Source organism: Callorhinus ursinus, unplaced genomic scaffold, assembly GCF_003265705.2.
Source record: "Callorhinus ursinus isolate GAN/ISIS: 27379988/994484 unplaced genomic scaffold, GSC_fseal_2.0 scaffold79, whole genome shotgun sequence".
Taxonomy (NCBI): Eukaryota; Metazoa; Chordata; class Mammalia; order Carnivora; family Otariidae; genus Callorhinus; species Callorhinus ursinus.
In genome coordinates this window covers 4,072,212-4,096,007 of record NW_027397141.1, presented here as the reverse complement: position 1 = coordinate 4,096,007, position 23,796 = coordinate 4,072,212, and the positions used below count along the sequence as shown (strand labels likewise).

The 23,796-nt window shown below is 52.6% G+C and overlaps 2 protein-coding genes across 3 annotated transcripts in view; one reads left to right on the top strand and one right to left on the bottom strand.

Annotated features, from left to right (window-relative positions):
• GRTP1 (growth hormone regulated TBC protein 1) overlaps nt 1-3,078 on the top strand; it is a 19,637-nt gene extending 16,559 nt beyond the window's left edge. The window contains exons 6-8 of the mRNA XM_025874562.2: nt 185-357; nt 457-642; nt 2,738-3,078. Of these exons, the coding sequence (XP_025730347.1) occupies nt 185-357; nt 457-642; nt 2,738-2,827 (449 nt within the window). The 3' untranslated portion in view covers nt 2,828-3,078. The remainder of the gene's footprint in view (nt 1-184; nt 358-456; nt 643-2,737) is intronic.
• A 1,217-nt stretch (nt 3,079-4,295) lies between these two features.
• On the bottom strand, nt 4,296-22,070 carry LAMP1 (lysosomal associated membrane protein 1). 2 transcript variants are annotated; one of them, XM_025874560.2, is made up of 9 exons: nt 21,842-22,070; nt 16,117-16,235; nt 14,257-14,473; nt 13,987-14,145; nt 7,533-7,720; nt 6,762-6,887; nt 5,882-5,948; nt 5,643-5,813; nt 4,296-5,287 (listed from the first exon to the last, which is right to left on the bottom strand). In XM_025874560.2, the coding sequence occupies exons 1-9, from the start codon at nt 21,891-21,893 to the stop codon at nt 5,148-5,150; spliced, it is 1,239 nt and encodes a 412-aa protein (XP_025730345.1). In that variant the 5' UTR covers nt 21,894-22,070; the 3' UTR covers nt 4,296-5,147. The 2 variants fall into 2 exon arrangements, with proteins under 2 accessions (XP_025730345.1, XP_025730344.1); XM_025874559.2 differs by having other exon boundaries at nt 16,117-16,238; nt 21,842-22,066.
• Nucleotides 22,071-23,796: the final 1,726 nt, after the last annotated feature.

The window sequence follows — 23,796 nt, the reverse complement described above, 5'->3', positions numbered from 1 at the left end:
GCTGGGGCCTCGCTGGGGCCTCGCTGCTGCACACTGGGGCCTCGCTGGGGCCTCGCTGGGGGAGCCGCTCCCAGGGCTCCTGGCGTCTTGCTGCAGAGGCTCCCTGGAAACTTCTGCTTTCCCCCCTGGCGGAGAGGGGGCCAGGGACGCAGTGCCTGGGTTTCTGCTCTCGTCCATGTGGCAGATTACTACAGTCCCGCCATGCTGGGCCTGAAGACAGACCAGGAGGTCCTGGGGGAGCTGGTGAGGACCAAGCTGCCGGCGGTGGCGGCCCTGATGGATGGGCACGGCGTCCTGTGGACCCTGGTTGTGTCGCGCTGGTTCATCTGCCTGTTTGTGGACATCCTGCCCGTGGAGGTGAGCACGGCGTGAGCCTTGCTGGGACCAGGGCCGTGCGGGCCGCCCCCCCCCCCCCCCCCCCCCCCGCCCCGTGGTGCACCATTTGTTTCTCCACAGACGGTGCTCCGAATCTGGGACTGTTTATTCAACGAAGGATCCAAGATTATCTTCCGGGTGGCCCTGACCCTGATTAAGCAGCACCAGGCCTTTATTTTGGAGGCGACCAGTGTGGCAGACATCTGTGAGAGGTTCAAGGAGATCACCAGGGGGAGCTTTGTGACCGAGTGCCACACCTTCATGCAGGTGAGTGTCTGGGGTGGGCTCTGCTCCACGGCCCGTTAGCCCGGGGGAGAACCAGTCTGCATGTCCCTGTCCCTTCTGGGCCTCGGCCTCGGTGGCCCCCTCAGCCCTCCCAGGCCCACCTCCTCCCGGAGCTCCACGACAACAGCTGCCCCTCCTATTGGGCCGGAAGCCCCGTGACAGGCTTCAGGGCGGCTGGGACCCCCATGGGACCAGTCCAGGCTCACTGGGTCAGAGCACAAACCCGTCGATCCGCCATCCCATTGGAGCCCTTCCCCTGCTGCTGACATCTCTGGTTCCGGATGGCTCTCCTTGGCCCCAGTAGGGTTGCACAGGTCTGTTGTCTGTCCTACCCTGAAGGGCAACTTCCTCAACTGGGTCCTGAACCCAGGACCAGCGTGTAGACCACTCAGATCTGCTGAGTGAATGAAGCAGGAGCCAAAAGGCCTGACAGGCCTTCTGAGGAGGCCGCAGAGGCTGGGAGAGGCAAATTTTAGGTTTCCCCCTTTCCACCTGAAAGAATCACCAGCGCGGGGGAGGTGACGGAGGGCGCCAGGAAGGCCAGTGGCCAGGGGGTTCTGCCCGCCTTCCAGGAGGTAGCAAGACCCCAGCTCTGCTTGGGGCATGGGCAGCTGTCAGGCGACAATGGACCGGCGGCCTTCTGCAGGCAGGACTGCCCTAGAATCGAGGACGTTGCCGGTGCGCGACTGGAGCGTCCTCCAGCCGCGTGGAGTGAGGCAGCCCCACAGAGCAGCCTGGACAGAGCCAGAGGGAAACTGGGGCCTGTGCCCCAGGGCTCAGGAGAGGGTGGCCTGCTCTCTGGCTGCAGTGCTGGGGACCCCAGTCGCCAGGGCTACAAGCGTTTTCTGAATGGTAGGGCCCGGATGGGGAAGGCGGGACCGAACCCTACGGCCGACTCACTGAGAGGAGCCCGTCATGCAGGACCGACCGCCTCGCCCAGAAGGGCTTCTCTGTCCCCGCTAGCCCTTTGCTGCCAATGTTAGGGGCAGAGTCAAGCAGCAGAGGGCAGGGGTGTGAGTCTGGGAACGAGTCTGTGATGTGTCCAAGAGTGGACAGGACTCTAGCCCACCCTTTCTGCACCCCCACTGCAAGCCCCTCGTGTGTCAGAGAGCTGCACTGGAGGTGGCTCGGTTTTCCGTTGAATGAGCTAGGGAAGCTCACGTGTAGGAAGCTACACATACGACAGCTTGGGGGTCTCTGGTACGTTCCTAGGTTGTGCGGCCGTCACCCATGCCCCGACCCCACCCAGCAGTCCCCAGTCTGTCTGTGGGTTCGCCTCCGTGTGTGACGCTGGCCGAGGACCTGTGCGCGCACACACGGCTAGTGCTCCAGAAGCGCTAGCATGTAGAGCGCGCCGCAGGTATTCCCAGAGCTGCCGGGGGAACGTGCAGATGAGCACGAGGCTGCGAGGCCGGCTCCGCCAGTCTGCCCACAGGGACACGAAACTGCTGTGTGTGGTCCCGCAGCGCGGATGCACCCCTTGGAGGGAAGTTGTTGGGGAAGTGGCCCTGGGACAGTGTTTCTGCATTAAAGCACGCCGGCACAGTAACCGCAGCTCGTGAGTCAGGGCTCTCTGCGGTCCCGTGCAAGAACATCTAGAACGTTCTGGAGAATTAAAAGCAGTGACCTCCCACGAGCTCAGTGCAACCATTGCAGGAAGAACGCGGCTCCACGCCCACGTCCCCGCACCCGGCAGAGGACGCACCTGCTCCCATTTTTCAGGAACGTGGCCTGTTAGAACATAAACACCCTGACCTCAGCGCCAGCTTAACAGGCACGCACCTGTGGAGGAATTTCAAAAAACCCTTCTAATGCTAGACTTAGCGTTTGGCCTAGTTTGTTAACCATGAATTTCTCAGCCATAACTGCCAGAATTACCCAAATCGTTAGGCATAGAAGATGTGACGGCGTGGCCCCCCGCTCCCCAAGGGCTCAGTCAGGCTGGTTTCAGAGCCGCCGCAGGCCCTCGGGGTTCAAGGGTCGGCACAAGCACCCCTCCCCCACCACTGGCAAGTCCTTACCTGGTGCAGGTGGGGGTGCTGCTGAGCTGGTTTCTTATGTGGACTTTCTCTTCCAGAAAATATTCACCGAGCCTGGGAGCTTGTCCATGGCCACCATCATCAGGCTGCGCGAGAGCTGCAGGGCCAGGCTGCAGGCGCAGAGCTGACCAGGGCTCCTGTTCGCCGGGGCCGCAAGGCTTCATTTCCAGGGCTGACCAGTTTTTACTGCTTCCCTTCTTAGTGCTGTGAATACTGTCTCTACACTCGCGAATTTTTTAAAAGAATGATTTAGAATTCTGTCATTCTGTAACTCAGTATGGGCTATGAAGTCATAAATTTCTAAAAATGTGTTTTTACTTGAGATGTTCACCCATAAAATGTGAGATGTACGTATTTGTAATAAAGTATGTCAACACTATGAGTTTGTGATCGTCTACTGATTGATGAAAACCAAAACAGCAAACGGTCATTAGCGTTATTAATACCAAATATTCTTCCATTCCTTTCTGGGGCACAGCATTTACTGTTACACGAGGTTTGTACACACAGCACGTGATTGCTCTTTAGACAAGTGATTTTTAAAAAAATGACTTTTGAAGTTACCGTATCATGTGAATAAAGCAGAGGGAAGTGGGTGAGCCTTAGGGAACGGCAAGCATCTGCCTTGGGTCCGTGAGTGCAGCCGCGGTCACCCCAGATCCCTGGAGGACGACCCAGCAAGACACCGGTCTCCCTGACCCCGACCCGGTCTCCTGGCCCCAGTGGTGCCGCTGCGGCTGCAGACAAAGGCCCTCATGGAGGAGGCGTTACCTGTCAGCACCCCCGCGGCTGCGGTTTCACCCCTAGATGGAGGCGCATTCCAAGGCACTGGGCAATGGCAGCTGTGCGGATGGCAAGGGCCCGGCTGTCCTCACTTCCAGCCCAGCCACAGCAGAGGTACTGCCCTTACCCTGCGTCACAGGTGACGCTGCACTGGGACCACACTGCATGCACAGATGCTCTCGTGGGGAGGGAGTGGTGGCCGGGGCAGGCCGCCAAAGCCTAGCGAGCCCCAGAGGCCGCACTTCACGGTGCAGTGCAGCGCGGGCTCACCAGTGTGGGGTCGGCACAGTTGCCGGGGGAGGCCTGACACACACCAGCCGTGTGGCCCCAGGGCCTGCCAGTACGCAGGTGCCGCTTGGGGACGCTCCAGTCCCAGGGCTGCCTGGCAGGCAGGTTGGCTTCAACCTCAGCCAGTAAGGTCCATAAATCCTCAGAAGGCACAGGTCTTTGCTTAAAAAGGAAAGATTAAAATGAATCTCAGGCTTCAGCTCCTGCTCTAAAAGCCCTTGAGCACAGCAACGGGGCCTCCTGCTGCCCCCATCCTGGAGGAGATGAAGGCGGCCCGTCTTCCTAGTGCGGCCCTGCAGGAGTCTGCAGCACCTGCTGGCGCTTGTCCTCGTCCTCGCCGTGTGGGTGGGACTCGGTGCGTCCCTGCTCAGTCACAACTCCTGTTTGTCCTGCAAGTTACCCAGTAAGACCAGCAGCAACACCAGCTCTCCCCAAAGCTGGGGGCACTGGCAGACACCTGCCCTCCGCCCGTGCACCTTGGACGAGACCTCCCATGAGCGCAGGCAGAAGGACGAGGTCCAGACAGAGAAAGAAAGAGATGCTTTATTAGCATTGTTACAGCAATGCGTGACATGAAGGGTCCTCAGTGCACAGCCTCCCGAGCGGCAAGCGGGTAGATCAGTGTGATACCCAGTATTTACACAAGTGCAGAACAGGATCACCCTGAACCTCAAACAGAAGACTGGAAATCACTTTACAAAAAGGTAAATAAAAATAACACCCATTTATCTATTTTAAAAAAAGTGCCAGCTCTTGAGTGGCAGAGCATGGAAAGACCAAAGGCCCTGACGCATAGGAGCGCCCTTGCCCGAGTACTGAGCTGTGCCGCCTGGGGGGCAGGGGGCAGGGCCTGTCCTGGCTTCTAAAGCTTAATTTAAGCGTTCCAGATCTTCATCTTTTGGAGTACTTCTGTTTTAAGATCTTCTTTCTCTACTAATTTCTTAAGCATAGCAGCCTAACACCTAGCCAGCCCTCCTCAGAGGTCCTAAGGTCAAGACCAGGGACCCTCCCTTGGCAAGGCTGAAATCTCAGTCAAGAATGAAGGGGCCAAACACCAGAATCTTAAAAAGCCAAATGACAGTGGAGCCAGTGCCCCTCTTAGAAAAGCACACTCTTACCCTCCCACCTTAAAGTTCTACTTTGGTAAATATTAACGTTGAACCATTAGCAAAATATTTAACCCAGTTAGCAAAATTAACACCGTCGTTTCAAAGTTACTCTTGTGCATAGTAAATGTTGCAAGATGAACTTCACATTGGATAAAGCAGATCTGAAATCAGTTTGCAAGAAAGTGCGCCTCCCTCAACACCAACCGAAGCCCGGGGAAAGGAGCAGAGAGCCTGCAGCGGCCGCTGCCCCGCGCCTCTCGCGGCCGCGCTAAATGGTCTGGTAGCCGGCATGGCTTCTCTTCCTGCCGACGAGGTAGGCGATGAGGACGATGAGGACCAGCCCTGCTAGGGCACCGCCCACGGCAATGGGGATCAGCATGCCGTTCTCATCCAGCTGGCACTCCTCCACTGCGGGGACAGGGGGCACGCGGCGCTCACACCGGGCGACCTCACGGGCCTCCCCTGCCTCCCCACCCATTCCCACAGCCCGGCTGGGGGGCGTGAGTTCTCATCGACTACCGCGGGGACACAACACGCCACACGGCTGCGTCCCCATACCCTGCTCTCACAGGGGAAGACACATGCCGGCTCCGAAAAGGACCTTTGCACCACGGTGCCGCGTGCTCACATCTGTAGATGCTGGGCTTTTCGAAGGCAAAGGGATGCCAGAAGGGGAATTGCTCTAAATGATTAAATTTCCAAACAGAACCACAGCCTGCAGACCCCGTGCAGGGTCTGAAATGCTGCCCTCGGTGCTACTCACCAGACCCAAACTTGTCTCCTTGCACCTGGAAAGCCTGAACCCACACTTTGAAGATGTTGATGGAGAAGGCCTCTGTGACCTGCACGCGCTCCTCAGCGTTACATTTGTACGAATTCCCGATGGTAGCCTGAAGGGCCTTCAGAGAGCTGTTGGCGGCCTTAAAGGTGGGATCTGCAAAGGCAGGTGAGACTGAGTGCTCCGGGGCACCTGGACGGGCAGGGGAGTTGTGGGGGTCTTACCTCTGGCGTCAGGAAGAGTCATATTCAACTGGATTCCTTGCAGGAAATACCGGTTAGTACTTGCATTCTTAAAGAGAAGAAGGTAATCCTTAACCACTTGCCAGACACATGTTTACTGTCAAACCTGAAGGGTCATCTGGTAATAAATTTGACTCCTGCATTTCTAGCTTCAGCATGAAGCCGTGGGGTATGCGGTCTGTGTAAGGCATCCCGTAAATCTCGAGAACACAAATGCTCATTAGTTCCTTCTAGAACTTTTTTTACAGAATCCGACTCTGCTAAACTAGGGATTGAAGAAGCCATATTCTAAAAAAGCAAGCTTTTCCCAAAGTTTGCTGAACTTTAGGAACGTAAACTTTGTTAGGAGAAACCCAACTGTTAATCAGCTCATCTGCAGTATGTACTACAAACGCTCGCAGACGGTACTTCTATTCTTCCCATATGATTTTGCTAGCTTCACAGAGGACTCATCCCAGACGGGTATAAGGAAGAGAAGAGCCAAGACCCAGAGACGCTGCCCCTCAAGGAAGGGGTGACGACAGTGTGTGAGGTGGGAGGCTGAGCTGAGCGCAGCTGGGCGCGGAAGGTGGCTGTGGGCAGGCCGCAGGCGCTCCCTCACATCTGCCACATAAAGAACCAACTGAGGCATTCCTTAATAAAAACAGGATTGGTGGGGGGGGGGGGGGTGAGGATCCAAAACACCAGCAAAAAAAGAAGGCGGAGAAAGCAGACTCCCCTTCTTCACTAAGGCAGGGCTGTGGGTTTTGCTATCTTCATCCGATCTTCACTCCAGCCAGCGCACAGAGCGCTCAGGCCAATGGCCGCCACGCAGCGGCTCTGACATCAAAGCCCCGAGAGCACCAGGAACGTGCAGCCTCACCATTCCAAAATGGAAGGCCAGGAGAGAGACGCTCTCGCTGCGGAGCTCCAGGGTCACCAGCTGGGGGCCGCAGCTCCCTCCGGCAGTGGTCTTATTCGGGTTGATGCTGAACACTCTCGTCATGGTCTAAGTAAAAAAAGCAAACAAGTTACCATTCTATTTCATGCCCTGGGTCCTCCATACTCTGGAAAAACAAAACTAATCTTAAAGTAAGAACTTCAAGGCCACCATCATTTTAACCAAAACCAGAAAGAAAACATCCGAAGTTTACTCTAGCACAGATTTCTGGGTTCCAAAACCATTTTTCCTGCTCCTCCTGGTTGCTATTTTCACAAGGACACACACTTGCCCCTCCACCCCATCTCCCGACAGCCACACGCCTCACACCCATCCCAAGCACGTTCCCTGCATAGCCCCAAAGACTTGGTCACCAGTAAGGAGAAATATTATTTCAAAGGAAAAGCATAAAAAAACGTTGGAGTGGTAGAGTTTTAAAGCAAAATTTAACGTTCTCTTTGGGGTCAATAAACTTGTCCTGCAGTGTGCCAAACAACACACGTCTTTGGCTTTGGGGACCACCCTACAACTCCTTAATTGTTTCAGGGAAAAGCAGCCCCTGGTATGTGGACAGGTGGGTATGGCGTGGCTGTGTGCCGAGAGGCTGACCACAGCACAGGCACAGGCACCGTTCTCACACCTCCACGCAGTGTCCTGCTGCTCATGTACCAACACTCCCACCACAGAAAGAAGGGCTCTGGGGGCTGAGCCTACCGTGTTGTCCTTCTTCTCGTAGGTGACGTTCAGCTGCAGCCCCATGTTGGCCAGCAGGCAGGTCCCATTGCTGCCGCTCACATTGTACTTGTACACGGGGGGGTTCTCGGGCGCTGGGGATGGCGAAGGGTGGGGAGGCGGCGGCGGCGCCGTTGTCGGGAAAGGCCCGTCTTGCTCACAGTGCGTCTCTGGACCGACAAGTGGGAAGAGAGACAAAGTCCGAGTTCCTCAGAGCTACGGCACCCCCTCAGACTCTCAGCTAGCCCCACCCGCAGAATGCCATTTCTCAGTCTGCTCCAGGATGGCACGTGCCTACCCCACTCTGTAAGTACAGGACTGGCGGGCGCCGCTGTCCCATAGGGCCATCCCCACTCCTGCCACCGCACCATGGTTCTGACTGGATGCTCTTCCAGCTCAGCCTCTGGGCAACCCTGCCCTCACAGATCTATCCCCTCTGCATGACAAACCTTCCTTCGTACTGTGAAAGAAAGAAAACCTTCACCATCACCTGCCGCCGGGACCGGCGGCCACACACCACTGCAAATAGCAACAGTTCAAAACCATGTTCTCTGTGCGGCTGCATGCTAGGCATGGTGCCGGAGAGCTCACAGGCTCTGGAGGGACAGACAGCCCGAGACACACACACCAGGACAAAGCTAATGCTGTCAGCATGGCGCCCGTGGGAGAGAAACCCAGGAGGCCCTCAGAAAGATGAGCATCAGGTGGGTCCCTGCAGGACAAGACCAGAGCTGAGAACAGGTACACAAGTCAGCCAGCTGCTGTGGGTGATCTGGAGCAAGATGGGGTGAAGGCACCCACAGGCAGGCACCCTCATGCAGGGAGAAGGCCCAGTAAGTGTGAGTGAAGACTCCCAGGAAGGAGACCACAATCCAGGAGTGAGGGAAGCTGGGACATGTCAGGCCTTGGCAGAGAGCACATGGTGCACCCAGAGATCTCAGGAGTTTAAATGTGATTCAGGTTCTCAGAATTTGATCCACTATGATTTACGACAAAAATTTATATTCAAAATTAAGGCCGACTGAACCAAAAGCAAAGATAAATGAATGTTCTCTACAGGTGCATCCAGGACAGACCGCTGCCTCCTGTGAAGATGATCCGACATTCCTCAGCACTTCAGGAGACCGTCAGCCCCAAACTAAGCTCTCTGTCTTACCACCCCGTTTCTGTGGGTAAGCAAGGGTTTGATTTCTATGATTTCCATCCAAGTCCCACCCCCACCCCGTCCCCACTTCTGCTCCGCTGAGCCGTTGCAGCGGGCCCACCACCTCCAGGGCTGTAGCGCCCACTGGGAAGATGCGGAAACTTCCGAACACCTGATCACTTCTTGCTCCAAGCTCAAAGGAAGCTTTGCCCTTCCTCCTCCACATCCCATCTACCTGGGTGGGGGGCTGAGATGGGGAGAGATGGGAAAGTTCGCCCTGTAGGACTGACAAAGAAAGGATTCCACACTCTCTCTGGAAAGCTCACGCATGCAGCGTGCCTTCACACAATACAATCTCGTACAGTCCAATGCCTTTCTAGACAGAAAATAAAGATGGAAAGAGCATGATGGAGTGGGTGTAACCTGGGCTCGTGGTGGCAGGACAAAGGCTGCCAGAGACGTACCCCTCAGGGTGTACTGGCCACACCGCCCACATCTCCCCTGGAGCTAAGCTGCAGGCTGAGGTCATAGCTGCACTGTTAAGAACAGCCTCATCAGTACTTCACAAACTATTACACAACGTGACATAATTATGTGGAAAACAAGAACGAGAACAGGTGGCCTCCCAATCCTGGCCTAGGTGGGCACACAGCACACACAGGGGAGAGTAACCTACACGGATTTGATCAGCATTTTTACACACGATCCACTGTTTTCATAAAGCGGGCTGCAAAATATCAGCCTGGGAACACACACAATGTACCATCAAGACTGTGGAAATCTTCACGGACAAAGCGCCCTCCTCCTTCTAACTGCGAATGCGGAGTCCGTGCTCTGAGCAGCCCGTCCTGAAGCAGAAACGACAGTCCTACTTGCAAAATGCTCAGTCCAAATGAGGAAATCACAAGTAAAATGCATGGAGTGTGCTAAGTGCTACCCGCGTGTGAGAAGGCCTCTGGGAAGACCAGGGGCCCCAGGAAATGCAGGTCGTGCATCCTTCCACGATTCCTCTTCGCATGATTTTCAAAAGCTTCTGTGCCCTGGAGGCCCCAAATGATCTGGCAGCAGCTGACTTTCAGGGAAGCTTGCATGCTACAATCAGAGTCTCACACGGAGAGAGCTCCTTTAGCATCAGTTCCTTCACTTTGAGCCACCCTGGGAGTCACTCCTGAGAGAGATATGATGACAAACTGTGTGGGATTGGGTGGGACGTGAACTTGGGGTGAACCACAGTGAAGAGTTCCTATTTTGAACTAACGGTCGCAAAAGCACCCACAAGTGCCACACGTCAAATCTTAGACGTGCAAAGATGAATAATAGGATGCTCTGCTGGGCCTGGGGCCCGAAATGCCATTCCCACAGACACAGAGTGGGACACTCTCCCCTGCTCAGACCACTCCAGAATGAGAACCATCCGCCTAACTTTACAGACCTCTGGGAAAGACAACACCCGCTGCTTTCCTCAGCGCTCACCTTCATCAACAGGACTGACAGGACAATTCGGCAGCCTTGGCCTGTGCTCGATTCCTTTTAAACTGAAATCTGTAAGTACCTGAGGCTTTTCCGATAGGGCAGTGCACGTGGAGAGGCAGAGTGAACTAAGGCTCTCTGGCCCAGGCCCCCACAACACTACAGGCGAGTGAGGCCACAGAACCTGCCCCAACACTTGCAGTCCATCAAATAAAAACTTTACATGGGTTTTTATGACCAAAAATTTACTAATTCTTGGATATATCTTCATGTATCATTAAGAACCCGTAAGTACAGCAAACTACGAGAATATAAAATATACTTAACATATTTGAGATGGAATTTCTTCCCTGAAGAAGCTTACAATTTGGTGACAAAAAATCAAACCAAAAAGAACTGTGCCTAAGAGCCAAAGAAATGAAACTAGCACAAAAGGAGATAAACAAATGGCTCAATTTTAACAAAAACCAAATATTTCTAAAAGCGATTTATGTTGTCTTGCTATATGTGATCAGTTACATCAAATCTCCTGCTTGTAGGAAAAATACACGGGTCCCTCTGATTGTAAACCGCTTGTAGGAAAAATACACGGGTCCCTCTGATTGCAAACCACGGTCAGAAACAGCAACACAGACAAAAAGTAGTGTGACAGGTGCTGGCTAACCAGGGGGCTCTCCAAAGATCAGACCCCAGGCTCACAGGGAGCTGAGGAACAGTGAAGTATGCTATCAAGCTGAGCTTCAACACGGCTCAGGTCATGTCATCAACTATAGCTGACCCCTGAATGACAATGGGGTGAAGGGCTCTAACCCCCGCAAAGTCGAAAATCCACGTTAACCTCTGACTCCCCCAAAAACTTAATCATAAAAGCCTACTGTTGACCAGAAGCCTTATCAATAACACAGCCAATTAACACACATTTTGTATAAGACACTGCTTACTGTATTCTTCTAACAACGGGAGAGGAAAAAAAATTGTAGAATACATTTACAGTACCATACTGCATTTATTGAAACACAACCACGTGTAAGTGGACCCACACAGCTCACACCTGTGCTGTTCAAGGTCTGCTGCAGTAAATTCTGGGAACAGTGCAGTCCCCGCCTATAGAACAGATGCCCATTCTGGAGCTCCTCCCCGCCTACACGGCTGCTCCAGGAACTCCCCTAGTCACTAGGCCTGAACCCAGGCCACCAGAGGACCACATCCCAGAAAACAAGGAAGACATCACGGGGTGGGAGTGGGGGGGTGTGGCGGGGAAAGGAAGGGGGGCCCTGGAGCTTGTTTGCTCATTTCATTTCTTAGCACTCCAGGTAAAGACTGATCAGGGGTGACTGTAGAGGATGTGAACTGATGGTGACAGGAGCCCAAAAGCCCTATGGGGACTCCTTCCTGTCCAGTGAAGAGTATGCAGGCATGCCATCATCTCACCAAGCCTTCCGGCCTGTCACAGGGGCATGCCAACTTGTAGAGGACATTCTGTGCATCTCTGGGATACCTCTTACACTCCTCTTCCCAACAGATTCACTAAGAGAGCGCTCTAGAGTCTTTAAAAGGCAGCAAGTTTCCTTTCCAAAACAGAGACATATCAGCAAAGGCAGATTTAACATAAAATGAAAGCAAGCTTTGATGAACCATGGGACACAAGGGGAGGTGGGGAGTGAGGCTGAGCTTAGTGACCAAGTTTATGATCAACTCACAGAATCCTCTGTAGGATGGGAGCAGACCTAAGAACAGGGGGCCAGCGGCTGGGACACAGGTGTAGGGAGGGACGGCCTCCCTGAAGGAGCTTTTCCATTTGGAATCACACACATACATCCTCCCCTGGGGGTAACGTGCAGGATGCCGACAGCGAGGGACTGTGTGCACGGGGGGACAGGGCTATGTGGGAACCCTTCACTGTTTAACTGTGAACCTAAAACTGCTCTGATAGATAAAAATCTATTTAAAAAACAAAATAATTAACCTTAAAAGAAATCAGCCTCTCCACACTGTCGTGTGATTTTAGACCAGAAGCTGGAGCCCTGTCCTGGGCTCTAGTGCCCTCAGGAACCCAGCGGCTGGGCACCCCAGACAGAGGAGGCCGGGTCATCTCCGTCTGTGGTCAAAAGCGTTCCACGCAGAGGAAAACAACTTGTATAGGTGAGGAGCTCTACCCCACGACTGCCTAAGGCCCAGGTGCTAGTGAAGTCACTGCACCGAGCCAGCAAACCAGGATGCTCTCATTTCCCAAGGCCTCTGGCAGTTTTTACTTTTCCCTTCTGCCCCAGACTGGAGGGAGAAGACTGTTGGGGACGAAACCCAGCCATCCGAGACCTGAAACCGTGAGCATCAGCTCCTGAGGCATTTCGTGTGACTCTAACCCCTGTGTGGTCACTCCTCTGTTTGAGCAGACAGGTGTCAGTGTGCACACCTGGGCCTGCTGACGGACACGCACACATGCAGCTCCCCGGACAAGGGGGGTGTAGAGAGGGCCCGTCCAGCCGGTCTCCTCGACAGCTGCTCCAGCTCACACAGACCTACCTTTCTGCCCTGAACACTTGCTGCTGGACATGTTTTTCCCAGTCACAGACAGCAAACATTTTAGACTCTGTGGCTGTCCGGTGGCTTGTGCCCGTCCCAACTCTGCCACAGGAGTGTGAAAACAGCCATAGAAAACAGGTGTGTGAACGAACACGGCTGTGCTCCAAGGAAACTCTCGTTACAGGTACTGAAACTTGGCTTTTGTGTCATTTTCATGTGCTGTGAAATGTTCTTTTGATTTTTCTTAACCTTAAAATTGATAAGCACAACATCCATTTTTAGCTTACTGGCCGTACAGAAACCGGAGATGGGCTGGATGGCACCTGCAGGCCAGGTTCTGGCCCTGCTGAGAGCATGCATGCCTCTCAGGAGGGCTGCACCCAACTGCACAAAGTGCTAACCGGTCCATCATGCCCTTCAGCACCAGTGACTTGGTGCAAATCAGTCACACGCCAGCAAGCACCTCTATGGATCCAGCCACACCACTGGGGACACTGCAAATCGAAGGCTCACAAGAGCGTGGCTAACCACCGAGAAGGACGGACGACTTCCTCGAGGTGGTCACCCTTCCTCACCCTTCAGGAAGAGGACAGTGATCTGGGAGCTGACTGGTAGGACTGAGGAAAAGAGCTTTCTTCAGTCATAGTTGAATGACAACATGCTTTACCATTAACTGAGCCAGGCCCTGAAATATGCACTTTGCATAAATTTCCTTTTTAACCTTAAGGACCTGCTAACACAGGTTATTCTTCTTACCCCACAAGGGAATAATAACCTGCTAACACAGGTTATTATTCTTACCTCACAACCTTACCCAAGACCACAGAGCTAGGAGAGGCCCGGAGCCTTGTCTTGTTGGGACTCAGGGCCCACCAGTGGAGCTGGGCTGGCAGGTGCCTCCTTGGTGCGTCATCCGCCCAACCCCTGCCCTAAAAGGTGCTCAAGGTCCTTCACCATCTGCCCCTTGGCCCTCCAAGCTGGACAGAGGTTAAGCCTAGGTCTTGATGAAAGGACACTTGGCTTAAACTGGAAGAGATCCTGTGCCCTGACCTCATCAGCTCCCCAACAAGGGATGCAACTGCTTTGCCCTTTTAAATCAGTATTAGTCCAACCTCACCTAAAGAGATCACCTTCTTTAGAGAAAAAAATGTTCGCTGGGCAATTCTAAGTGTGAGCTGCCAGCTCAGTCCCTGGCTGCACAAATCTTCACATACACATCTTCCTCAGGCATGGGCTCAAAGCCATGTCTGCATGCACTGGAGTTGGGCCTGGGCATCCGGGTCAAAGGCAGTGTCCTACCTTCCTTGCTGAAGCTATTGTTGGCAAGGTACGCCTGGATGGTGGCATCATGGAGTGTGACAGTGACATTGTGCATGTGAATCTGGTTGTTGCTCACACATCTGTATTTTTTATTTATGTCAGCCCTGATGTCAGTTGCAGATTCCACAGTCTTGATAGCTGTAAAAAAAAAAAAATCAATTTTTAACTACTTGAAGTACTTGGTTAAAATTTTAGACACTCTCCAACCCAATTTTCTTAACTTTATAACTAGTCAGTTTTGGTTCTTACCCTTGGAGCTTGCATTGGGGAAAATCTGTGTGTCAGACAAGTTATAAATAAAACTCATCAGCTGAACACTGTAACGTGTTGCATTTCTTGTGAAATTGAGAATCAGTCCGTGTCCTCTTCCAAAAGCAATCATGAGACTGGGGTCAGAAGCATTCTCTTTACCACAAGAGCTGCTATTTAATACTGCTGCATCAGATGGCAGGTCGAAGGTTACATTCTACAACAAAGGACGACAGACCCAGTCAGAATGCAGGTCACGAAAGGGATTAAGATGTGCCAAAGGAAGACCTTCAGGAAGTCGGACCTCAGCTCCCTTTCAGATGCCACCGTTAGCATATTCATTTTTAACATAAATAAAAACACGAGGAAAATCAGTATTACGTGTCGATACAGACTAAAAAACAGCGTAAGACAAAGCTGACAATTATGAACGTTCTTTGTTAACATAATTTTAATTTATAGCAGAATTAAAACTACAATTATCTTGGTAAACTGAAATAATTCTTACCAGGCTTCAAGTGAGCTGTGTATTTATATTTGAAAAAGCCACTACTACTTGTTTGCTATAAAAATATTTAAGGAACATGTCTCTTTATGGGACAGATATTAGCTACATGTGTAGTGAGCACAGCATAATGGATAAACTTGTCAAATCACTAAGTTGTAACCTGAAACTGACGCAACATCATGTGTCAACTATACTTAAAAAAGTCTCTTTAAAACAAAGAGAAGGGGGTGTTTGCTGCAGAACTATTTGAATTGACCACTGCAGACAAAACAAACCACTACAAAACCACCTAGAGACCCCCAAAAGGAACTGGACCAGCTAACCCAACTGTGGTGATGCTGTCCACTCATGCTGCTCCCAAGAAATGACAGAACTCCACCAGGTGACAGAGATACGGTGATAAAAGAGTAAGGCACACAGCAGCATGCAGGTGATCCCATTTGTGGAACATAGTATTTTTCAAAATGACATTAAAAAAATCCAAACACAAAAAAAGTAAAGTAGCAACGACCACAAAAGGTGTTGGGACCGGTCTCTGTAACTTGAAACGCTTCTGCGGGACAGAACCTGCCCAGGCCTCTTCTGTCTTGGGTGCAAGCACGTTTACATTACCTCGCACACACGAGCTGATGAGGCCTGAGCACCTTGCACAGAGTCCCGAGTGCCCCAAAGGAGCTCCCGTCCTCCCCACCAACACTGGGCCCCACTACTGCCCCTGAGTGGTAATAAGATGATTCAATGCTGTCAACATGGGGCTTGGGCAGGAAAAGTGCGGTTTCAACAAAGAACTGAAAACATCTGGTTTAGAGATACGTTTAAGAGTCAATGTTAAATAAAAGTGAAATGTCCACCAGCAGGTAATTAACAAAGAAAGAAATACAAATGCACCTTATCTGTTACAAATCTACAAATGCAAAAAGCCTTTTTCTGCCCTGCCGAAGTACAAGTTGTCTTAGGGGGACAAGGGAGAGACGCCTCGGAGTAGGGTGGCGCGTGCGGACGGCAAACAGCAGACGCAGCTGCGCCCTGAGCCTGAAAGAGTGCGTGAGACGACCGGGCTCCCAGGAGAGGCTCTAACACATCAGGCTGGTCAGCACTGTGACCGCAGAGGGGAAGCACGCACAAGCCTGGGACAACACTCCTACCGGACAGTGAGAGCACACAACAGGATGGTTTACAAGTCACGACTGTGGCTTCAGGGTACACAGAGCACAGGTGACGGCCCAGCGGGGCACATGCATACACCTACCGTGTTACAGCGACGCCCTCTTCCAAACACTTATTTAAAATAATAATTAAAAAAACCTTCACACACACCCCACACACTGCATGGAAGACCTGGTGTTTCCTACCTTAGGCCCGCTCCTGGTGTCATAGCTGGCCGTGAAGGCAGCGGAGAAGTTGGCCATGATGCAAGCTGTCCCGTTGGCGTCCTTTACCACAAACAGCGCTGCTGTGCCATGTACGAGACCTGCTAACTCCAGGAAAGACAGAAATATCCAAACACAGTTTTGAAAACACAACTGGATGCTTCTGTTGCCTCTAGCCATGGCAACAATGGGCTTTATTAGGAAACACCACCGTGCTTCTTAAAAAATGAGATACGTGGATGACCCAGGCCGGGTTCAGCTGGGTCTCTGTCCCGTCCCTCCTAGATACAAGTCTGGGAAACGTTAACTCTAAACCCATCGATCAGTTTCCCAACCTGTTCGACAGCTCTTTAATGCTTGATGTCAGGACACTGAGGGGAGGTCACCTGTCAATTTCCAGATCACCCCTGGGCACACATTGCTCCACGCTCAGTCCTCAGAGGGCCTCTGGAAGATGTGGTAGGGTCCTGGAGGCACAATTCAACCTAAATACTGATCTTCGGCAGAAGCCCATGGGAGAACTGGGGCTATCTTTTGCCATGGTCCCAAACTACTACTTAAAGTTGGACCTCTTGTTACCTCTCATGGGCCGCTGGCAGGGCCGAAAAGCCATGGACTCACAGATCTGAGCTCTTTGCCCAATTTCAGAAAGCGTCTCAAAAAATAATGATTCGATTGAACCTGGACTTGGTTATGTGATGTTAGGACATCAGTCAACATGTCTAGGTAAGGCTGCCATATCCCAGAAAGGGAAAGAATAAAATTCTCACAGGTCTCTCTAGCTTGGCAGCGATGGTGGCTATTTCCTCCTTAAATTCTCAGGGTCAGTGCCATGTCTGGCTTCATGATGTGGTAGAGCAGTAGGTAATTCCTCCAAGCCACATGTGTTAGTATACTCTTCTACAGACGGGCAAAAATAGGTGTTTTCACTAGTTCTAAAGCCAAACACTGTCAACCAGCATCACGTACCATATGATTCAGAAGTGACGTGCCCTCCCTCCTTGCTGCAGCCAGTCCCTGCACGCCCTCTAGCCATCCTCCAGCCACTCCGAGTGTCAACGTGACACAGGCACATTTTGAAGGCATACACTCAGTAGACACTCAATTAACTTTTCATTCTCAAATCCCTGTCCCTAGCAAAGTAAATGACTCCAACAAACACAATTCATTTTACCCTTGGAGCTTTCACAAGATAAAATCTTTAAAGCCAACTACTGTTCAAGCACAAAGCAAAAAGTAGCCAGGAACCCCACATCCCTTCCCATAAGCTTCTGGTCCGAGAAATACCAACACCTACGTTCACAAAAAGCTGCCGCAGGAGAATGCAGCTAACTAGGGCAAAGAAGAGACCTGCGCAGTTTCTGTCTGGTTTGCTGTGCAAAACTGTAACCTACATCCTACAATATTCAGGCAAGACTACACTAAAGGCAACTCTTGACAAATGAATTTCCATTGTAAAACCTAAAGAACATTCCACAGCTCGTTTCTGACTCAGTGAAGGCTTTAAAAAAAAGACAAATCACCCCACGCCTTCACAGAAGGGCAGGTTTAGTATACCAGTGGTCCAGAGAGACGCTAGCAGGGCAGAAGCAAGCATGTCAAAGCATGGACAGTGATCCAGATCACGTGTACATGGGCTACTGCCTGCTCCAGTCAAAGGCTCTCTCGGGCCTGAGGCGCCCTCACACGGCTATGGCCATGGCCCGGCTGCTGCAGAGTCATATGTGACTGCACATGCCATGGACACAGTAGGGCGCTGCCTCGCATGGGATCATGCACGTATCACTTTTTACCAAGCTGCACTTCCATAAACGAGTTCCCCAAATCATTAAAACACTTTCTACTGACTCAAAGCCCTTCATCAGAAAATATTTCACATTAAATAACTTCAAACAGAATTTTTTCACTTGGTAAATATGCTGAGGGTATGGACCGTCAAAGTAAAACAAAGATGTATTACAAAAACAAAGTTAAAGTAAGTTTTACCAGTACTAGATACCCACAATTATTCTGGAGAGATCCAGAAATTTTCAATTGTTCAAACACGAAACTTAGCCCTAGAAGCCAAATTTTGGTCAAGAAAAAGAGCTCCACAAGAGCATTAGAACATAAAATTGTAAGAGAAATGTGTGTATGCTAATGGTCAGAAGTTTCTTTTTTAAAGATTTTTAAAAAAATTTATTCATCTGAGGGGTGCCTGGGTGGCTGAGTTGTTAGGCGTCTGCCTTCGGCTCAGGTCATGATCCCAGGGGCCTGGGATGGAGCCCTGCATCGGGCTCCCTGCTCCGCGGGAAGCCTGCTTCTGCCTCTCCCACTCCCCCTGCTTGTGTTCCCTCTCTCACTGTATCTGTCAAATAAATAAATAAAATCTTAAAAAAAAAGTTTATAAAATTTATTCATTTGAAAGAGAGTGAGAGAGAGTGAGAGCGAGCACGAGCAGGGGGAGGGGGAGAGGGAGAAGCAGGCTTCCCGCTGAGCAGGGAGCCTGACACAGGGCTCAATCTCCAGGTCCTGGGATCACAACCTGAGCTGAAGGCAGACGCTTAACCAACTGAGCCACCCAGGCGCCCCTAATGGTCCAAAGTTTTTTTTTTTTTTTTTTTTTTAATTCTGTTAACAGTGTTAGCTGGGTAAGAAGAAAAAAACTCTTCTCAAATTAATTAAAATGTCGCAGTGATTTGAGGAGTGGGTGTCCCTTTTCAAAGCTAGCTCCCTGGCCTGCTGGCAATGGCTAACCTCAAGCAGTCCTTCCCACAGGCATGAACTTAATCATTTCCCCAGGGATCATACAAAGGAGTAACTTTGGCTTCAAAGTACTCCCACTGGTAGAAATTCCACTCTCTAAAACAAGTACAGTTGTGAGAAGCATGACTATGACAGACTCCTCCATCACTTACTAGTTGTGTGACCTTGGGCCAGTAGCAATCGCTGCCTTCAGTTTATGTGCCTATGAACTGGAACAAGTGTGCTGACCCCTCGGGGTTATCAGAGTATCAAATGAGCTAGTGTACACAGAGCACTCAGTACAGGGCATCAGCGCTGGCTTTAATGCTCACTGACGTTATTTAAATAAAACTACTCAGACTTCATCTACCAAGTTCATCACTGAATCCTCAATACCTGACACAAAACGTCAAATAAGTACATTTTATTAAACAAGTACTTGCCATGTGCCAAGCCCTGCACTAAGCACTTTGCAGTTAGTTATCATGACAACAGGTAAATGCTATTATGATTCCCCTGTACAGCTGAGGAGACTGAAGACAGGGACACTAACTTGCTCAAGGTCACACAGCTAGTGAGTGGTGCTGAGCAATCTGGAACTGGGTGCCACATCTGAACCGTGCTTTCTCTCCAACACTAGCCAAGTGAGCAGATAGATTTCAAATTATGAAACACTCAATTCTGAAATGAAGACACTGCCATCCGATGGAACAAGTCAATAAATTTCTACATTAAAATTTTTATAAGAGGGGTTAAGCATCTGACTTTGGCTCAGGTCATGATTCTGGGTCCTGGATCGGGCTCCCGCTTCTCCCTCTCCCTCCCCCCTGCTCATGCACACTCTCAAATAATTAAAATCTTAAATTTTTTTTTTTTAAGAAACACTTCCTAGTTTGTCTTGGCTTGATGCTTTTAAATCCAGTATTTTTCTTCTTAACCAGTAATACATAATCATCTACGAAGATTTAAATGAAGAAGAAAAAAAAGACCAAGGTTCCATCCCTCACAGGGAATCACAACCCACAGAGGCAGAGCCCGAGCGGACACTTCTGAAGAGCTGACTTATGCACATCTGATTAGGGACTGCTGCTGTAAAACCGGTGCTATGTGTACACACAAAGCACTTACTATGTGTGAGGCACAAGATGGGCTGTAAAATGAGGAAGGGAGACCTGTGTGTAAGCGATCACAACACAACTAAAATGATGTTCTAGGAAAAACTCATGCTACCCATGCCATGTAGCCAAGATCCGTGGATGCAAAGGGAAGGGAGCATCTAACAGTAGAAATCTGAAACCATGGACCCCGAACACTTTGACTTCAAATATAGTTAAGAATTTGGTCACCAACCCAAGTAACTGACAAAAGTCCCACAATCAAGGATAATGTTAATTAGAATAAAACTTTTCGAACTTCCCAAGTGACAGTTCTTCATTTGGAAAGGGGAAGGAAGTCATCTAGTTGACACCAGTGGTTTAAAGCGTCACATTACGAAATGTCACCTAATCCCAAGGGTTGGGACACTTTCAGTTCACCCCCACCTTTGCTTTCTACCAAGTATTCAAACACAAATGAACGCAGGAAGAATTCGTAGTTTTGAAGTTCGAATTTTTTTTCAGAAAAGATGCTTTCTGGTAAAATTATGCATCAAAATAAACATTTTAAAAAGACCTAAATCCAAATGAATATACCTTTTTAAAAAGTTGGATTTCAACTGAATATAAAACCCAAAAAGACACAGTGGAATAAGCATTAGAAAGCTTATGACACGTACAGTTCTCTCAGCTGTCACAATGCAGGAAGTTAAGGCTGTTTCTCTTCATCTTCAAGGTGAATTTTAAAACATAAAATAGAAAATTCTAATGCTTGTGAGCTCTTCTAGTAAGCAACAGTGCTGCCGTTCTGAGCTGGCAGAACGTGTTCCAGCCACTGCTCCTGTAGTAATTACACCTGCCAGGGAGGGCAAAGCTCCGGGTCTCCTGCCCGAACAAGGCCATCCCCTTGTGGCTATTCATGCAGCTCAAAGAACTCATTTTACACAACAGGCAAAACGAAACCGTGAAACTAAATCCATCCAGTCACATTTAACAGAATTTGAGAGTTTAGAGACAGAGAATTCAGGGGCAGGTAGGACCGGAACGCGGGTCCGCATCCACCTCACTCACGGGAGCTCCCACCAGGCGTCCTCTGTACCCTCTTTTAGGCTCTGCCGTTTAGGTAATCTTCCCACGTCAGCTGGGAGGGGGCTCACAAGGGTGCCACAGGGAGGGGTTCCTCAAGGACATCTAAACAGACTTCAAATCAAGCCGCGCGGCGATTCCCCCTCAGGAGACAGCGCGTACTGCTCTTACTGGTACGAGAAAGAACGAACAAAACCCCCGCCGCCTCCGAGGTCTGCACTGTCGGGGTCCCACGTTCTGACTCCGGAGCCAGCGCCCGCGGAACACGGGCAGCGCCCTTCACGACCCCTCCCTGGGGACGAACACTGCCGCTCGTTTTACCACCGCGCGCCCTCCTAAACGCGAGAGCCTGACCAAGTTCACAGTCACACACGCACACGGCGGTACGCGCTGCCAGCCCGCCCAGCACGGGAAGAAGCTCGGAGCACAGAAGACGAGCTCACCGCGCCGTGCTACTGTCCCCTCGGGGAGACCCGTGTCACCCGGCAGGACAGAGGACCACGCAGGTCCTGCCGCCTCGGCCGCACAGCTTCACGTAGCCCCCCGTGGATAAACCACACCGGTCCCGAAACCCACACAACGCCCAGGGAACGAGGTGAGCGAGCGAGCCCACAGAGGAACCGGCCCTTAGCTGACCTCCCGCCCCAGCTCCTCAAGCAGCGGCCAGAGGGCTCCGCGCCAGACCCCAGGCGCCGACCTCCGCGGGCCCCTCCTGTCGTCGGCCACCCCCGGCCCGGCCCGGCCCGGCCCACCCGGGAACTCCCGCCCCGCAGCCCCCTGCCCCGGCGCCCCCGGCCCCTCACCGAGCAGCAGCAGGAGCAGAGGCCGCCGCCGAGCGCCACCGAGGGCCGCCATGGGCGCGAGGGCTGCCGAGGCCGGAGCGGGAGCCGAGAGGGTCGGGGCGGTTGGGCCGCGGGCGGGCCCCAGGGGCGGGCGGGCGGGCGGGCGGGCCGGGGGGCTGCGTGAAGGCGAGGGTCCCGCGGTCCAGAGGCCCGGCCGCTGCGGCGCCCGCGGGAGGCAAGAGAGACCCTTCGGCCGGCGGCGCCCGTCACGTGAGGCCGCGCCGCGCCCGCGCCGTCACGTGACCCCACGGATCTCGCGAGATCACGAGCGCAAGACGCCTTCGCCCCGGCCGTGCCCGCCTCGCACGTGACCCGCAGGCACGTGACCGTGGCTCCACGTGACCCACGGCCCAGCTCCGGAGCCGGGAAGGGGTCCCGCGGCGGGAAGCGGAGAGTGGGCGCAGCCGGCGCGCGGGGCGGGGAGGTCCCCCGGCGGCCCTCCCCGTGTCAGCCAGAGTCGGAGCCGGGCGCGCCCCGGAGAAGGGCGGCTGTGTGCCGAGGCCCGCGGCCCGACACGCTGCCCGCAGGGACGCAGTGGGGCCGGCGCTCACCGGGCGCGCCCGAGAGCAGCGGGGGCTCCCTCGAGGGCCTCAGCACTCTCCGTGTCCCCTCGGGTGGCCCCGGGCCCTCTGACGGGGCTCCCCCGGGCCGCGGATCCGCAAGGGGGCTGGACGGGGGGCGCGGAAGGCGGGGACGACTGGAACAGGCGGGTCGAATGCTTGAGGCCGACCAGCGACGCCTCGGAGGACGGAACTTAAGGCGAGACGAACTCCTGGCCGAAGGGGCTTCAGAGGCGCCAGCGGTGACACCCCCCTAAAGGAACGTGTGGGGCCGCGGCGAGGGGCGTCGTCTGTCGAGAAAGGTCGGGAGCGCTGGTACAGCGTGCGTAACCCTACGTGCCCCCGGAAGGAGACGGCGGTCTCCCCGCTCTAGAGCCTTCCCGCGGTGCCCCTCCCGCTCGCTCGCGGCTCCCCGAGCCCCTGCGGCGCCCGGAGGCTCCCGGGGTCTTCTCCTTTCTCTCGGCCGGCCGCAGCCCCTCGCCCGCACGGCTCTGCAAACGCGGAGCTTCCCGGCGCCGCCTCCCTTCTCGTTCGGTCCTGCTGCCCCAGGCCGTCACCGCTCGCTCCTCCGGAAAGGAGGATGGATTTGTGGATTACTGTCACTCACCGCACAGCCCTGGGTTCTTGGGGCTTCCCCCCTTCGTGTCACGTTTGCGAGCTTTTAGTAAGTTTTGTCTTCGTCTTGTCGTTTTCGTCCAGCTTCCCTTCCCTCCCCTCCAGCTTCTAACACACAGTCAGACTTCCCGCTGGGTCTGCACTTGAGGACAGGGGCGGGGCGTGCACGTCCCCTTGCCAGCCCCCAGCGCTCCGTTCTCAACCAGGTATCCCTGGGGCAGGAGCTGGCAGTTCTTAAACTACTTTGTATGCTTACCGGTGTTGAAAAAGGGGTAGATGTTTTGCAGATAATCGTAATTTGCAGGTTTCTCCCTGTGAAGAAAGAAGTTAGAAATACGGAGAAGGGTGGGTGGGTGAGAAGACCCTGTGGTGCTGGAACTGGCGTGTATTTAAAGACTCAGAAGATGGACAGCCATGGAAGCAAACAGTAAATTTACTAAGTAAAAAGCAATAGTGTTTAGTACATGTTGGCAGTCTATACCCCCACCAGCAACCGTTAAGGGGCATGACATTTTCGTCGGCCTGGTCGTTCATCACACAGGCTGGATCATTTGTTCATATTTTTGTTTCGCGCAAGGTATCCGTCATTTTTCCTTTGCCCAAGAACTAGCTGGCAGACACCCGCAGAAAGGAGAGGCTTGCCAGCACTGGGCCTGCGAGGAGGCGGGGCGCTCCGCGGTGCCGCTCACGGTCACAGCTGGGTCTGTGCCCCGCTCCTCTCGTTTACTACCAGGAGACAAG

Bases quoted from the DNA above. Each gene is read 5' to 3' on its own strand.
- LAMP1 (XM_025874559.2), bottom strand. From the start codon at position 21,893: ATGGCGGCCCTCGGTGGCGCTCGGCGGCGGCCTCTGCTCCTGCTGCTG. The intron at 14,474-16,116 runs GTAGGAAACACC...CCTTTGTTGTAG, and splicing joins ACACCAGGAGCGGGCCTAAG to AATGTAACCTTCGACCTGCC. The intron at 7,721-13,986 runs GTAGGACACTGC...TTGTCGGTCCAG, and splicing joins CAATAGCTTCAGCAAGGAAG to AGACGCACTGTGAGCAAGAC.